The sequence below is a fragment of the Penaeus vannamei genome, chromosome 13 (genome assembly GCF_042767895.1).
Source record: "Penaeus vannamei isolate JL-2024 chromosome 13, ASM4276789v1, whole genome shotgun sequence".
Taxonomy (NCBI): Eukaryota; Metazoa; Arthropoda; class Malacostraca; order Decapoda; family Penaeidae; genus Penaeus; species Penaeus vannamei.
Window position 1 is genome coordinate 42,767,748 of NC_091561.1, and position 15,396 is coordinate 42,783,143.

At 51.3% G+C, this 15,396-nt stretch overlaps 1 protein-coding gene across 3 annotated transcripts in view; it reads right to left on the reverse strand.

Moving 5' to 3' along the window:
- The window catches only part of wls (Wnt ligand secretion mediator), an 18,579-nt gene extending 13,334 nt beyond the window's left edge, over nt 1-5,245 (reverse strand). For all 3 annotated transcript variants that reach the window (XM_070129275.1, XM_070129274.1, XM_070129273.1), the window contains exons 1-6: nt 5,030-5,245; nt 4,014-4,119; nt 3,548-3,843; nt 2,848-3,025; nt 1,555-1,682; nt 1-189 (exon numbers count right to left, since the gene is read on the reverse strand). The exon at nt 1-189 is cut by the window's left edge and continues 45 nt beyond it. In XM_070129275.1, coding sequence (XP_069985376.1) covers nt 1-189; nt 1,555-1,682; nt 2,848-3,025; nt 3,548-3,843; nt 4,014-4,119; nt 5,030-5,230 — 1,098 coding nt within the window. In that variant the 5' untranslated portion in view covers nt 5,231-5,245. The remainder of the gene's footprint in view (nt 190-1,554; nt 1,683-2,847; nt 3,026-3,547; nt 3,844-4,013; nt 4,120-5,029) is intronic.
- Between the last annotated feature and the right edge of the window lie 10,151 nt (nt 5,246-15,396).

The window sequence follows — 15,396 nt, forward strand, 5'->3', positions numbered from 1 at the left end:
AACGCCTGCCAAGATAATAAAGGCCAGAGCCAAGTTAGTTCCAATTTCTGTTGCCCAGATGGAATAGAAGGGATTGCGCAGCTGCACTCCACGTTCACACATATCGAAGATGAAGAGACACAGACACCCTCCGAGGACAGCACTCAGGTGACGCCAATAGACACGAATGCGGTTACGCTCAATGTCATCCTGAGGAAACAGCAGAGGATCATGAATTATCCATTTTGTTTTCCATCAAGAGGGTAAACAATTTCAAAATTTTAGTATCATTTCATTCACTGATCATTGTCAAATCACCAACTTGATTTTTTTCAAATTATTCAGGCTCTGCTACAAGAAAACACAAATAGGCTAATAGTCGACATATTTACTTATCATAAATCCACTGACGAAACTTGAAGAAAGCAAATATTTTAGTGCCATATTCTAACCCAACGGGTAAAATGCACAAGAGAAGAAGAAGAGGAAAATGAAGAACAAAAAGAAAAAGAAGTGGATGAAGAAGAGGAAGAATGGGAAGGGACCTAGAGAAGGTACTGAAAGCCAGATATCCCAAGCTGTCCTTAAGTTTATCTCACCATTTAGGTAATGCAATCTATGATGCAATGTTTCAAGAGTTTAGGTGGACTGAATCAAAATAAAAATTGTAAACTAACCCTTTGCCACATGAATAGGATAACAAAATTCAGCATAACCAATCAAGCAAATACACACGCGCACACACACACGCACACTCACACACATGCACGCACGCACGCACGTGCACACACACACACACACACACACACACACACACACACACACACACACACACACACACACACACACACACACACACACACACACACACCATGATGCTGTAAAAGGGTGGAAAAAGGGAATAAAATTCGCCAAAAGCAAGGATCTTACCGCAATCTGCCAAGGTCGTCATCAGCCACCGAGAAAGAGAAGAGCAAAAACAAGAGGTGTTGAATATTTTGTTGTTAGTCTTTCAACAACCTTAACACTGCATGCTATTTTATGGTAAGGGAATCTCAGGTCAAACCATGCTTACAAACTGTACTCCATTCAAAATTATTTACATAACATGTGATGCCAATACTATACTCAGATAATTTCAATATGCACAGTATAATTCAACATACTTTTGTATTATTTTATATTACATAAACATGACACACCTATTCTGAACATTTTTTAACCTATCTACACACACATGTAGGCCAAACACATAAGCACACACACACACACACACACACACACACACACACGTGTGAGTTTGGGTTGTGTGTGTGTCTGTACATGTGTGTTTTCATGTGTCTGTCAGTATGTGTCTATGTTTGTGCACACACAACTATATGGGTGCATTCAAGTGTCTTTGAGTATCTGTGTGTAACAAGGAATATGTATCTTTGCAAATGTGTACCAATGTGAGAATATGCTTGTTAATCTATATTCACAATGAAAGCCTATGCAAATATTTTTAGTTACTGTTATTGACAATCTATTTTTTTTTTTTTGGGGGGGGGGGGTGATGATCTCTGTATTACCCACCATCAGATGTTCACCAGCAAAGATAAGCCAAAATGAGAGCAGGGAGGCATAGAAAAGTCCCTGCCTGATGTCACTGACCACAGTCATCCACGGGCAGTCGAATGCTAAGGTCAGGTACTCCAGTGGACCTGAAAGTAATTCATCCAGATTCAGGTTGATGCTGATGCTAATGATGGTGGTGGTGATTAATAATAATTAATGGATGTTGACCCATTGGATATGGTGCTTTATACCTCACACTTTAGACCAAAACCTGGCCATTGAACATACTTCAGTGGTACCTCTCTCACGTGTGTGACTTGTAGGCCCAGACCAAATGAACATGAGTGTGGTTTCAAGACTCCTTCTCTACTCTTTGCAATGCTATTAGATCTTCTGCTGACACAATTTTGCAGTTTTGCCATTTTCTGACATCTATATTTGTCATTCATTATAATGTATCATAATAATAATTGACTGAATGGAGAAAACACTCTACCGTGTTGATACTATGGTAGAAAAACCCACAATGCAAAAACTAGATTTATTGAAAGAGAAGCCAATAAATCTAGTTTGTGCATTGTGTGTTTTTCTCCCCACAATAATTGACTGTTTTTGGTGAGCAGACACCAAATTATCTCTCCAGGTAGTTTACACTCTGTGCAATAACAGTTACAATTGATAACATTATGTTATTTGCATAATTTAAAAAAGATTTTTGCATTATTCAATTTTCTATACCACTGATAATGGTGGTCAGGAATAGGTTCATCCCTAGAGCTGGCACTCTCCCAAGCTTGCCTACTGGAAGTAATGCAAGAGCCAGTTCTAAAAGGGCCACTGAATCATTCTTAACTCATGGTGAGATGTCTTAGTGGCCCACCATTTAGCAACAACAGCCTCATCAAAAATACTTATTATGTATTTCTGACAAAGTTACAACTGAAACCTGCATCTCTTTTATTGTGAAGATATTCAATCTCATTCATGCCTTTCCTACATTTGTCACAATGAATACACCTCAACAATAACCTATGGTGGGTGAGACATTCCCATCACCAAAACCCTCTGCCAATTTTTTTCATGATCAGATGCCTATGACACCCAGATCCAATAGGTAAATAATTACAATGACAATAATCACATCATAATCAATAATAATGAATAATCAATTATAACTAAGAATAATTATCTCATATATAATACACATATTAATTATCTCATAAATAAAATTCAATATGTAATAACTATCTACTAATTCATCCATGCTAATATTTAAATTTTTTCTTTAGCTCAGATTACAGACAGACTTACAATTCAGTAGTGTGAGAGCAGCACCGAGCACCATCAGCATGTACTCTAAGAGTGCTGGTGGACGGGAAAGCTGCGAGATGCGACGCCAGAACCAGACCATGATGGCCACGATAATCGGGAAGAAGATGGTCTTGAGGGACACCCACACTTTGGTGAACCCTCCATTTTGGTGGATGAACTGAAAGAAATAGAAAATGCTCAATTAGTAAATTAAAAAATACAGGAGTGTCTTTGAAAGTACAGTTGTTTCATACCAAGTCAAACTATTGCCTTCTTTGCTTGTGGAATCATCATTCATTTCCAATTTGATTTTACCATTTCATTCTAAAACTGATTATTCCTTATAGCACATCTGGCTGAGGAATGTAATCTATATTGTTGTACTTGGTTCAACTAACTGTATATGCTACTGAGACACTGAAAGATTTCCAAAGGCAGTTGTTCAACTGACGTATACAAGAATCACATGATATATCATCAATCATATTCTTACGATGTGTAATATTGTAACAACTATAACTATAAGAATAAGCATTTTCCAGACTTTTTTTTTTCTAAAAATGATTGCATGCATAAATATATTCCATAAATGTCCATTCTTAAATCTCATTCAACAAAGTGTCTACATTAGCATCTGTATAATACAAATGTTATTACATGCCTGAACCCCTACTGATGGGGGTTTGGCCTTCAAACTTACCGCAACCCACATGTCATTGATGTGGCCGAGTTTTGTGTTCATACCAGTTTTTTCGGATGTATCTAACATGTCCACTGGCAGACGGACATTCAAGAGATAGAAGTCATGGTGTAGAGATCCCAGTTCAAAGAGCGGCACATGCGAGCAATTATACATGTAACCTGGCTTTTTCTGTTCAATACAACAGTCTAAATGCCGCTGCTCAACAGACGAGGCATATTCTGTCCACTGTCCCTCTGGATCGCCCCGATTGCTGTAGCCCAAGCGAGCATCTAGGGTCATCACGGCATCTGGTGCTGTCAAGGCAAAACAGAGCTATTATTTTTCCCTTTAGAGGCAAACACTTTCACTGAAACTTCTACCTGAATTTGGCAAACAATAAATATGAATTGCTTAAACAACAGCCTACAAACAAAAGAAAAATACTCAAAGTAAAGCTGGAGCTAAAAACATGGACGGCACTTACCCACTTCATCCTCATCATCATAGAGAATATCCAGATGCAGCATTGCAATTAGGTTCTGTTGCCAGCGGGAATAGTCCAGGGGATAGCCATCCTTAGGAATAGGAATCTGCAGGCACAGAACTCATTATAGGACACTTGTAATCTCTTCAAACTATTCATTAACAATTCTGTTCTGCCAAGTTCCATGGAGCTACCCTCAGTTCTTATCATTCTGTAGTCAAATTAATATACAGAGATCAATTCTAGGAAAAATATATCATTTAAATTCTCTAAACCATATGGAGTCTTGCTGAAGTGTTTTCTTACATATTTTCTCTCAATTCTACTTTTTTTTTAACATAGAATTAATTACAATTTCTTCCTACCTATAGACAGTACATATGCATATGGTAACAGATCTGCCATATATTCTGATGAGAATAAACCTTTTTTTCAACTTTTACTTCCAGTTAAAGTAAAACATAGGACACACGAACATTCTAATCACTTAAAAAAAAGTTAATGTATTGATATCCAGTCTTAATTAGATTTATGTGTCTCTAAAAAGTGGCAATTGCATTTCCAGCATGTGAAATATCTAATTCTTGTTCACCCCCCTTTCAACATGGGCAATGACTGCGATTCTTTTTTAGACACTTCTCAAAGCGAGTGATACCTACATATGACGACAAGAATAAAATAGCAAATCAAAGGAAATAAGTTCAGATTTTTGCAACAATAATCATATATCTATAAAAGCCAAGAAACAGCCAAGGCATTCTATGAATATTCCAAATTAGAATATACATGAATCATATTTTTGCAAAGATAGACTACATGTCATAACAGCTACCAAAAGTCTAGCAAAATATCACCTCTATCATTCTTCCTATAATCATAAAGCCTATCTGAATTCCTTGCAGACAGCTCGACCTTTCTTCATCATGATGAGTTAAGAGTATAAGGACCATTTCAAGGACTACCATAGTCTTTCATAGTCCTCAACCATCCTGCACTAACAGAGGCAACCGACCTACCTGGAAACTGAAGATGATGTGATTGGCACTGATCATCTGCTCCTCAACGATGGGGCTGTCGAAGTCACCAATGCTTTTGCATGGCTGCTTTCCGCGACTCCAGTACCACTGAGTGTTCTTGTAGTTCTTGTCAATGCATTTTGTGCCTAACATGGACATCACAGAGGATGGTGCAGGTGCTGAAGGAGAGAGAAAAGACATTATATTACAAAGTATTCATCTTTCATTTCACTCTATGTAAAAGTACTGCTAAAAAATCTGTTTGCTGTAATTATTACATTAATCAAATGTTAAAGTACTGAGGTATCTGAGGCAATTCTCATATCCATTCACTCATTTGATAACCCTATTAAAAGTCTAAGGTGGAAGAAAATGAAGCTCCTCTGAAAGAAAATATACATTAAGCATTTTGATGGAAGCAACAATATTTTCAGGTAAAACGTTTGAAGTATACACCTGTACATTACTACAGAACAGAATTATATTCTTTATATATATAAATTAAGTGTAGTGAAATGTCAAAATTCAGTTGAAGCAAAAAGAAATCCTTAACAGTAGAGCCGGAATAACAAAATGAAACCTCATAAGAATACGAGTGACAATAAAAATTCTACTTTAAGCAGGCCTGTAACTCGCATCAGACGGAATTTAAAACACTATAACAATTAAAAGGAAAATTAACTTCAGTTCAGAGCTGGAGATAAAATATTCAAGAAATGCCATACAAAGGCACTAAAGAGGGAAGCAATGGCACACTGCCGTCTGACGGAATGCATTACTACAGCATCTTTTCAGGTCTTTATTTCTAGTTATTTTCTTTCACCCATCAAAAACTTCTCTATCATGGTATGTGCTTCCAGTCTGCTTCCATATTTTGCTCTCATTTCATAATCCTGTTCCTTCCTTCCGTTGAGTTCACATCTTTCTCTCATTATGAATAATGTGATAATCATGAATCATTTTGTTATTCTAAAGTTTGGCATCTCCTTTTCCAGACCTTAGTAATATTTTGCTACAAATACCAAAAAGATTGCCATCATGCCAAGTGCGCAACAAATACAATATAGGAATACACGTACACCCTATCAAGCACATACACACACACATACATGCAGGAATGCAAATGCGTGCGCTCACACACACACACGCACAAGCACACACACGCACATGTACACACACACATACCCACATGCACATACATACACACACACACACATGAACACAAGTATACACACACATACACAAGTGCACACACACACACACACACACACACACACACACACACACACACACACACACACACACACACACACACACACACACACACACACACACACGCACACACACACAAAAAAAAATCACAAAACATATACACCTTCCCCAGTAAAAAAAAAGAAAAAACAATTATATGTCATATATTATATTATTAATATATATATATATATATATATATATATATATATATATATATATATATATACATATATGTATATGTATATGTATATGTAATGTATATGTATATGTATATGTAATGTATATGTATATGTATATGTATATGTATATGTATATGTATATGTAATGTATATGTATATGTATATGTATATGTATATGTATATGTATATGTATATGTATATGTATATGTATATGTATATGTATATGTATATGTATATGTATATATATATATATATATATATATATATATATATATATATATATATATATATATATATATATATATATATATATATGTACATGTATATGTATACACACACACACACCTCCGTTCTCATCCACTTCCCGCACGCCAGCCCACGTGCCATGACAACTTCACCTACAACCCGCACCGCTGCAGACGTCCTTCGTCCAGGGTATCATGTTCTGTACCCATGGCATCACCCCCCCCGCCCCCCCCCACCCCCCGCCCCCTGACGCCAGAATCCGCACACGGCAACACCGTTTCATCACCATCGTTGGCGTTTCTGAAACTTCCTTTTATATCAACATGTCTTGGAACCCGAACGTAGTCAATGGTCGAACGATGGATTGTTGGTCTATCATATAATGAAGCTGATGATGATGATGGTCATGGTCGTGGTGGTGGTGATGATGAGGGTGATTATGGTGATAGTGGTGGTGGTGGTGGTGATGAGGGTGACGATGATGTTTGATGATGATGATGATGATGATGATGATGATGATGATGATGGTGGTGGTGGTGGTGATGGCAATGATAATGACGACCATAATTCCCCCAGCCTTTCCCCTCCTCCGACCCATACGCGAAACCCTCCATGGCCCCGTCAGTGTCTGTCATCTTTTCGGATTCACATTTCACACGAAGAACGTACTGGTGTCAAAATCTGTAGTACAAGAACACTTAATGACTCCGATTCATTTTCGAGAGATAATTAAAAGTAGGGACTAATGCGTTATATGTAAAATTCGTTTTAATTCGACGTCATAATTTTCACATTGCTCCTCGGTCCCCCGGGGAGAGGAGTACCCCGTGGCCCCCAGGTTGGAAAATCCTGCTCTAGATTCTAGCGCATCTATCTATGCCTTCTTAATCAATAATCAAACTCTAATATAACACGACCGAAATAAAAACAAATCACACACTAAACTAAAATGAGTTTCCATAACCATAAGCTGCATCAAATCAGCCACAAACGCCGCATTATCGAAAGCACGTCACTCCATCCCAGCGCCTATCCCACGAGGACGAAGCCATCCCAGAAAGCGACGTCGGTTGATGGGCCACAGACGCCTTTGTTCCAGCCGCTGTTTATAGCACGTAAACACAGGAGAGGAAGGGAATTTCCTGCTTCATGTCGTGCTTAGAACTGGGCTAAAATAAGGCCAACGTCCAGAGTAAAGTTTATAAAAGGAAGAGAAAGGTGATTTAAAGGACAGATGTACATCGGTCTGCACAAGGGAAAGACATCAGAACAATCGGATATTTAATTCTCCCGTATTTAAAAGGGTCGGGGCGTGGTGAGTCACCACCAGCACGTGTGATTCTTGTAAGATAAGAGCATGCGCTCCATCGTCAATTGAGGAACGAGTTCAATCACTACCTTGCCATACCACACGAGGCTAAAAATTGTTGGCCTTTGTGAAGAACAGCTGCCGACAGCAGAATTTTAAATGCTCATCGTCTTGGAAGAAATGGCAATGTCTTTAAATATATGGAAGAAAGAAATGCAACAAAGACATTATCAACCCTAAAGAAAAGAGCACTGCCAATCAATACAAAAGTACAGCGAGAAGAAGAAGAAAAAAAAAAATGCCAAGCCACACACGCGAAATAACATCGAGAGCGAAGTCCGCCCGGGCGCGCATTCCTGACGCAAGGACACGCCCCCCCCCCCTCCAAGATTTACGTAACTCTATAGACCTCGCTCGCTCCCTCGACGGCCAAGAAATCCCCGCTGCGTTGGTCTGCAATGTGGAGGTCTTGTGGACGGCCAGACTGACGGCCAGACACCCCGACGGTGATCAATAAGTCAAGAGCGACCGAGTGTCTGCCTCTAAAACACGCGGCCGGTGTGGCGGTGGTGGTGTTGCCGTCTCGCCTGTTAGGTGTACAATCTTCCCCCCCCCTCAACCCCGCCCGTGCACTGTACACCACGTGCTCCCTTTCAATTCCCACGCCTCCCAGTACACCACGAACACCCACACCCTAGTTCCTCTACATCTCCTAAGCGCACCCATACCTCCATCGCATTCTATTTTTAACTGCCTTTCCTGCAACGACTGGCTTCCACACCGCTGTCGAAACTGCGCCCGCCTGTCCCAACTCTTTCTCCCTGTCCTAACTCTTTCTCCCTGTGCGTGCTGCTTTCTCCCTGTCCTAACTCTTTCTCCCTGTGCGCGCTGCTTTCTCCCTGTGCACACTGGCTCCTGTGCACAACCTGTCCTCAGCGCCCCTGTACATGACCTGTTCACACGCTGTACAACCTCGACCTCAGCGCCCCTGTACATGACCTGTTCACACGCTGTACAACCTCGACCTCAGCCCCGCGGTCTCGTCAGCACCACCTGTTCTCATTCCTTCGGCGCCCACACGCCCACCTGTCTTTCCTTCTCTCTCGCCCTATCACGTCCTCGCACTGACTCTACGCGCAACATAAACAAATAAATAAAAAATAAACAAATTCAAATCAATGAATCAATTAATAAACAAAATTACCAAATAAAAAACAAAAACAAAAACAGAATTACTAGTCATACATTAATATGCACTTAACATACATACATATATACGAATAAATGAACAAATACACAAACAAATAAGTGAACAAAAAACAAACAAGCAAATAAATGAACAAACAAAACAAATAAAAAGCAGACCTACACAGACCAAAACAAACCGAACCGTACCAACGAACGACCACACAAACAAACACGCGCCCAAAAAAACCGCCACAGACCCGACGGAACGCCCTCCGCTCCTCCCTCGTTCCCTCACCTTCGACCGCCCAGCCGTTCCCTCACCTTCGACCGCCCAGCCGTTCCCTCACCTTCGACCGCCCAGCCGTTCCCTCACCTTCGACCGCCCAGCCGTTCCCTCACCTTCGACCGCCCAGCCGTTCCCTCACCTTCGACCGCCCGGCCGTTCCCTCACCTTCGACCGCCCGGCCGTTCCCTCACCTTCGACCGCCCAGCCGTTCCCTCACCTTCGACCGCCCAGCCGTTCCCTCACCTTCGACCGCCCGGCCGTTCCCTCACCTTCGACCGCCCGGCCGTTCCCTCACCTTCGACCGCCCGGCCGTTCCCTCACCTTCGACCGCCCGGCCGTTCCCTCACCTTCGACCGCCCGGCCGTTCCCTCACCTTCGACCGCCCGGCCGTTCCCTCACCTTCGACCGCCCGGCCGTTCCCTCACCTTCGACCGCCCGGCCGTTCCCTCACCTTCGACCGCCCAGCCGTTCCCTCACCTTCAACCGCCCGGCCGTTCCCTCACCTTCGACCGCCCGGCCGTTCCCTCACCTTCGACCGCCCGGCCGTTCCCTCACCTTCGACCGCCCGGCCGTTCCCTCACCTTCGACCGCCCGGCCGTTCCCTCACCTTCGACCGCCCGGCCGTTCCCTCACCTTCGACCGCCCGGCCGTTCCCTCACCTTCGACCGCCCGGCCGTTCCCTCACCTTCGACCGCCCGGCCGTTCCCTCACCTTCGACCGCCCGGCCGTTCCCTCACCTTCGACCGCCCGGCCGTTCCCTCACCTTCGACCGCCCGGCCGTTCCCTCACCTTCGACCGCCCGGCCGTTCCCTCACCTTCGACCGCCCGGCCGTTCCCTCACCTTCGACCGCCCGGCCGTTCCCTCACCTTCGACCGCCCGGCCGTTCCCTCACCTTCGACCGCCCGGCCGTTCCCTCACCTTCGACCGCCCGGCCGTTCCCTCACCTTCGACCGCCCGGCCGTTCCCTCACCTTCGACCGCCCGGCCGTTCCCTCACCTTCGACCGCCCGGCCGTTCCCTCACCTTCAACCGCCCGGCCGTTCCCTCACCTTCAACCGCCCGGCCGTTCCCTCACCTTCGACCGCCCGGCCGTTCCCTCACCTTCGACCGCCCGGCCGTTCCCTCACCTTCAACCGCCCGGCCGTTCCCTCACCTTCGACCGCCCGGCCGTTCCCTCACCTTCGACCGCCCGGCCGTTCCCTCACCTTCGACCGCCCGGCCGTTCCCTCACCTTCGACCGCCCGGCCGTTCCCTCACCTTCGACCGCCCGGCCGTTCCCTCACCTTCGACCGCCCGGCCGTTCCCTCACCTTCGACCGCCCGGCCGTTCCCTCACCTTCAACCGCCCGGCCGTTCCCTCACCTTCAACCGCCCGGCCGTTCCCTCACCTTCACCCGCCCGGCCGTTCCCTCACCTTCGACCGCCCGGCCGTTCCCTCACCTTCGACCGCCCGGCCGTTCCCTCACCTTCAACCGCCCGGCCGTTCCCTCACCTTCAACCGCCCGGCCGTTCCCTCACCTTCAACCGCCCGGCCGTTCCCTCACCTTCGACCGCCCGGCCGTTCCCTCACCTTCACCCGCCCGGCCGTTCCCTCACCTTCACCCGCCCGGCCGTTCCCTCACCTTCACCCGCCCGGCCGTTCCCTCACCTTCAACCGCCCGGCCGTTCCCTCACCTTCGACCGCCCGGCCGTTCCCTCACCTTCAACCGCCCGGCCGTTCCCTCACCTTCGACCGCCCGGCCGTTCCCTCACCTTCAACCGCCCGGCCGTTCCCTCACCTTCACCCGCCCGGCCGTTCCCTCACCTTCGACCGCCCGGCCGTTCCCTCACCTTCAACCGCCCGGCCGTTCCCTCACCTTCGACCGCCCGGCCGTTCCCTCACCTTCAACCGCCCGGCCGTTCCCTCACCTTCGACCGCCCGGCCGTTCCCTCACCTTCGACCGCCCGGCCGTTCCCTCACCTTCGACCGCCCGGCCGTTCCCTCACCTTCAACCGCCCGGCCGTTCCCTCACCTTCGACCGCCCGGCCGTTCCCTCACCTTCACCCGCCCGGCCGTTCCCTCACCTTCAACCGCCCGGCCGTTCCCTCACCTTCGACCGCCCGGCCGTTCCCTCACCTTCGACCGCCCGGCCGTTCCCTCACCTTCGACCGCCCGGCCGTTCCCTCACCTTCAACCGCCCGGCCGTTCCCTCACCTTCAACCGCCCGGCCGTTCCCTCACCTTCAACCGCCCGGCCGTTCCCTCACCTTCACCCGCCCGGCCGTTCCCTCACCTTCACCCGCCCGGCCGTTCCCTCACCTTCGACCGCCCGGCCGTTCCCTCACCTTCAACCGCCCGGCCGTTCCCTCACCTTCGACCGCCCGGCCGTTCCCTCACCTTCACCCGCCCGGCCGTTCCCTCACCTTCGACCGCCCGGCCGTTCCCTCACCTTCAACCGCCCGGCCGTTCCCTCACCTTCAACCGCCCGGCCGTTCCCTCACCTTCGACCGCCCAGCCGTTCCCTCACCTTCGACCGCCCGGCCGTTCCCTCACCTTCGACCGCCCGGCCGTTCCCTCACCTTCAACCGCCCGGCCGTTCCCTCACCTTCGACCGCCCGGCCGTTCCCTCACCTTCGACCGCCCGGCCGTTCCCTCACCTTCAACCGCCCGGCCGTTCCCTCACCTTCGACCGCTCCTCCCTCGTTCCCTCACCTTCAACCGCCCGGCCGTTCCCTCACCTTCAACCGCCCGGCCGTTCCCTCACCTTCAACCGCCCGGCCGTTCCCTCACCTTCACCCGCCCGGCCGTTCCCTCACCTTCGACCGCCCGGCCGTTCCCTCACCTTCGACCGCCCGGCCGTTCCCTCACCTTCAACCGCCCGGCCGTTCCCTCACCTTCGACCGCCCGGCCGTTCCCTCACCTTCAACCGCCCGGCCGTTCCCTCACCTTCGACCGCCCGGCCGTTCCCTCACCTTCGACCGCCCGGCCGTTCCCTCACCTTCAACCGCCCGGCCGTTCCCTCACCTTCAACCGCCCGGCCGTTCCCTCACCTTCACCCGCCCGGCCGTTCCCTCACCTTCGACCGCCCGGCCGTTCCCTCACCTTCGACCGCCCGGCCGTTCCCTCACCTTCAACCGCCCGGCCGTTCCCTCACCTTCGACCGCTCCTCCCTCGTTCCCTCACCTTCAACCGCCCGGCCGTTCCCTCACCTTCAACCGCCCGGCCGTTCCCTCACCTTCGACCGCCCGGCCGTTCCCTCACCTTCGACCGCCCGGCCGTTCCCTCACCTTCGACCGCCCGGCCGTTCCCTCACCTTCGACCGCCCGGCCGTTCCCTCACCTTCGACCGCCCGGCCGTTCCCTCACCTTCGACCGCCCGGCCGTTCCCTCACCTTCGACCGCCCGGCCGTTCCCTCACCTTCGACCGCCCGGCCGTTCCCTCACCTTCGACCGCCCGGCCGTTCCCTCACCTTCGACCGCCCGGCCGTTCCCTCACCTTCGACCGCCCGGCCGTTCCCTCACCTTCGACCGCCCGGCCGTTCCCTCACCTTCGACCGCCCGGCCGTTCCCTCACCTTCGACCGCCCGGCCGTTCCCTCACCTTCGACCGCCCGGCCGTTCCCTCACCTTCGACCGCCCGGCCGTTCCCTCACCTTCGACCGCCCGGCCGTTCCCTCACCTTCGACCGCCCGGCCGTTCCCTCACCTTCGACCGCCCGGCCGTTCCCTCACCTTCGACCGCCCGGCCGTTCCCTCACCTTCGACCGCCCGGCCGTTCCCTCACCTTCGACCGCCCGGCCGTTCCCTCACCTTCGACCGCCCGGCCGTTCCCTCACCTTCAACCGCCCGGCCGTTCCCTCACCTTCAACCGCCCGGCCGTTCCCTCACCTTCGACCGCCCGGCCGTTCCCTCACCTTCGACCGCCCGGCCGTTCCCTCACCTTCAACCGCCCGGCCGTTCCCTCACCTTCGACCGCTCCTCCCTCGTTCCCTCACCTTCGACCGCCCGGCCGTTCCCTCACCTTCACCCGCCCGGCCGTTCCCTCACCTTCGACCGCCCGGCCGTTCCCTCACCTTCGACCGCTCCTCCCTCGTTCCCTCACCTTCAACCGCCCGGCCGTTCCCTCACCTTCACCCGCCCGGCCGTTCCCTCACCTTCACCCGCCCGGCCGTTCCCTCACCTTCGACCGCCCGGCCGTTCCCTCACCTTCGACCGCCCGGCCGTTCCCTCACCTTCAACCGCCCGGCCGTTCCCTCACCTTCAACCGCTCCTCCCTCGTTCCCTCACCTTCGACCGCCCGGCCGTTCCCTCACCTTCGACCGCCCGGCCGTTCCCTCACCTTCGACCGCCCGGCCGTTCCCTCACCTTCAACCGCCCGGCCGTTCCCTCACCTTCGACCGCTCCTCCCTCGTTCCCTCACCTTCAACCGCCCGGCCGTTCCCTCACCTTCAACCGCCCGGCCGTTCCCTCACCTTCGACCGCCCGGCCGTTCCCTCACCTTCAACCGCCCGGCCGTTCCCTCACCTTCGACCGCTCCTCCCTCGTTCCCTCACCTTCGACCGCCCGGCCGTTCCCTCACCTTCACCCGCCCGGCCGTTCCCTCACCTTCGACCGCCCGGCCGTTCCCTCACCTTCGACCGCCCGGCCGTTCCCTCACCTTCGACCGCCCGGCCGTTCCCTCACCTTCGACCGCCCGGCCGTTCCCTCACCTTCGACCGCCCGGCCGTTCCCTCACCTTCAACCGCCCGGCCGTTCCCTCACCTTCAACCGCCCGGCCGTTCCCTCACCTTCAACCGCCCAGCCGTTCCCTCACCTTCAACCGCCCGGCCGTTCCCTCACCTTCGACCGCCCGGCCGTTCCCTCACCTTCAACCGCCCGGCCGTTCCCTCACCTTCAACCGCCCGGCCGTTCCCTCACCTTCAACCGCCCGGCCGTTCCCTCACCTTCAACCGCCCGGCCGTTCCCTCACCTTCAACCGCCCGGCCGTTCCCTCACCTTCGACCGCCCGGCCGTTCCCTCACCTTCGACCTCCCTCGTTCCCTCACCTTCCACCGCCCGGCTGTTCCCTCACCTTCAACCGCCCGGCCGTTCCCTCACCTTCGACCGCCCGGCCGTTCCCTCACCTTCAACCGCCCGGCCGTTCCCTCACCTTCGACCGCCCGGCCGTTCCCTCACCTTCAACCGCCCGGCCGTTCCCTCACCTTCAACCGCCCGGCCGTTCCCTCACCTTCAACCGCCCGGCCGTTCCCTCACCTTCGACCGCCCGGCCGTTCCCTCACCTTCAACCGCCCGGCCGTTCCCTCACCTTCGACCGCCCGGCCGTTCCCTCACCTTCAACCGCCCGGCCGTTCCCTCACCTTCAACCGCCCGGCCGTTCCCTCACCTTCGACCGCTCCTCCCTCGTTCCCTCACCTTCAACCGCCCGGCCGTTCCCTCACCTTCAACCGCCCAGCCGTTCCCTCACCTTCAACCGCCCAGCCGTTCCCTCACCTTCAACCGCCCGGCCGTTCCCTCACCTTCAACCGCCCAGCCGTTCCCTCACCTTCAACCGCCCAGCCGTTCCCTCACCTTCAACCGCCCAGCCGTTCCCTCACCTTCGACCGCTCCTCCCTCGTTCCCTCACCTTCAACCGCCCGGCCGTTCCCTCACCTTCAACCGCCCGGCCGTTCCCTCACCTTCGACCGCCCGGCCGTTCCCTCACCTTCACTGGCGTCTCCTTCGACAACATCTGATCAATTGCCGGCGCTTCATCGCTCGAAGAATCATCAGAAGAAATGGTTGTCAAAAGGTCAAGGAAAGGTCACAGTCTACAACAGAGGACACACACACACACACCCACACACACACACACACACACACACACACACACACACACACACACACACACACACACACACACACACACACACATGCACAGACACACTCACACA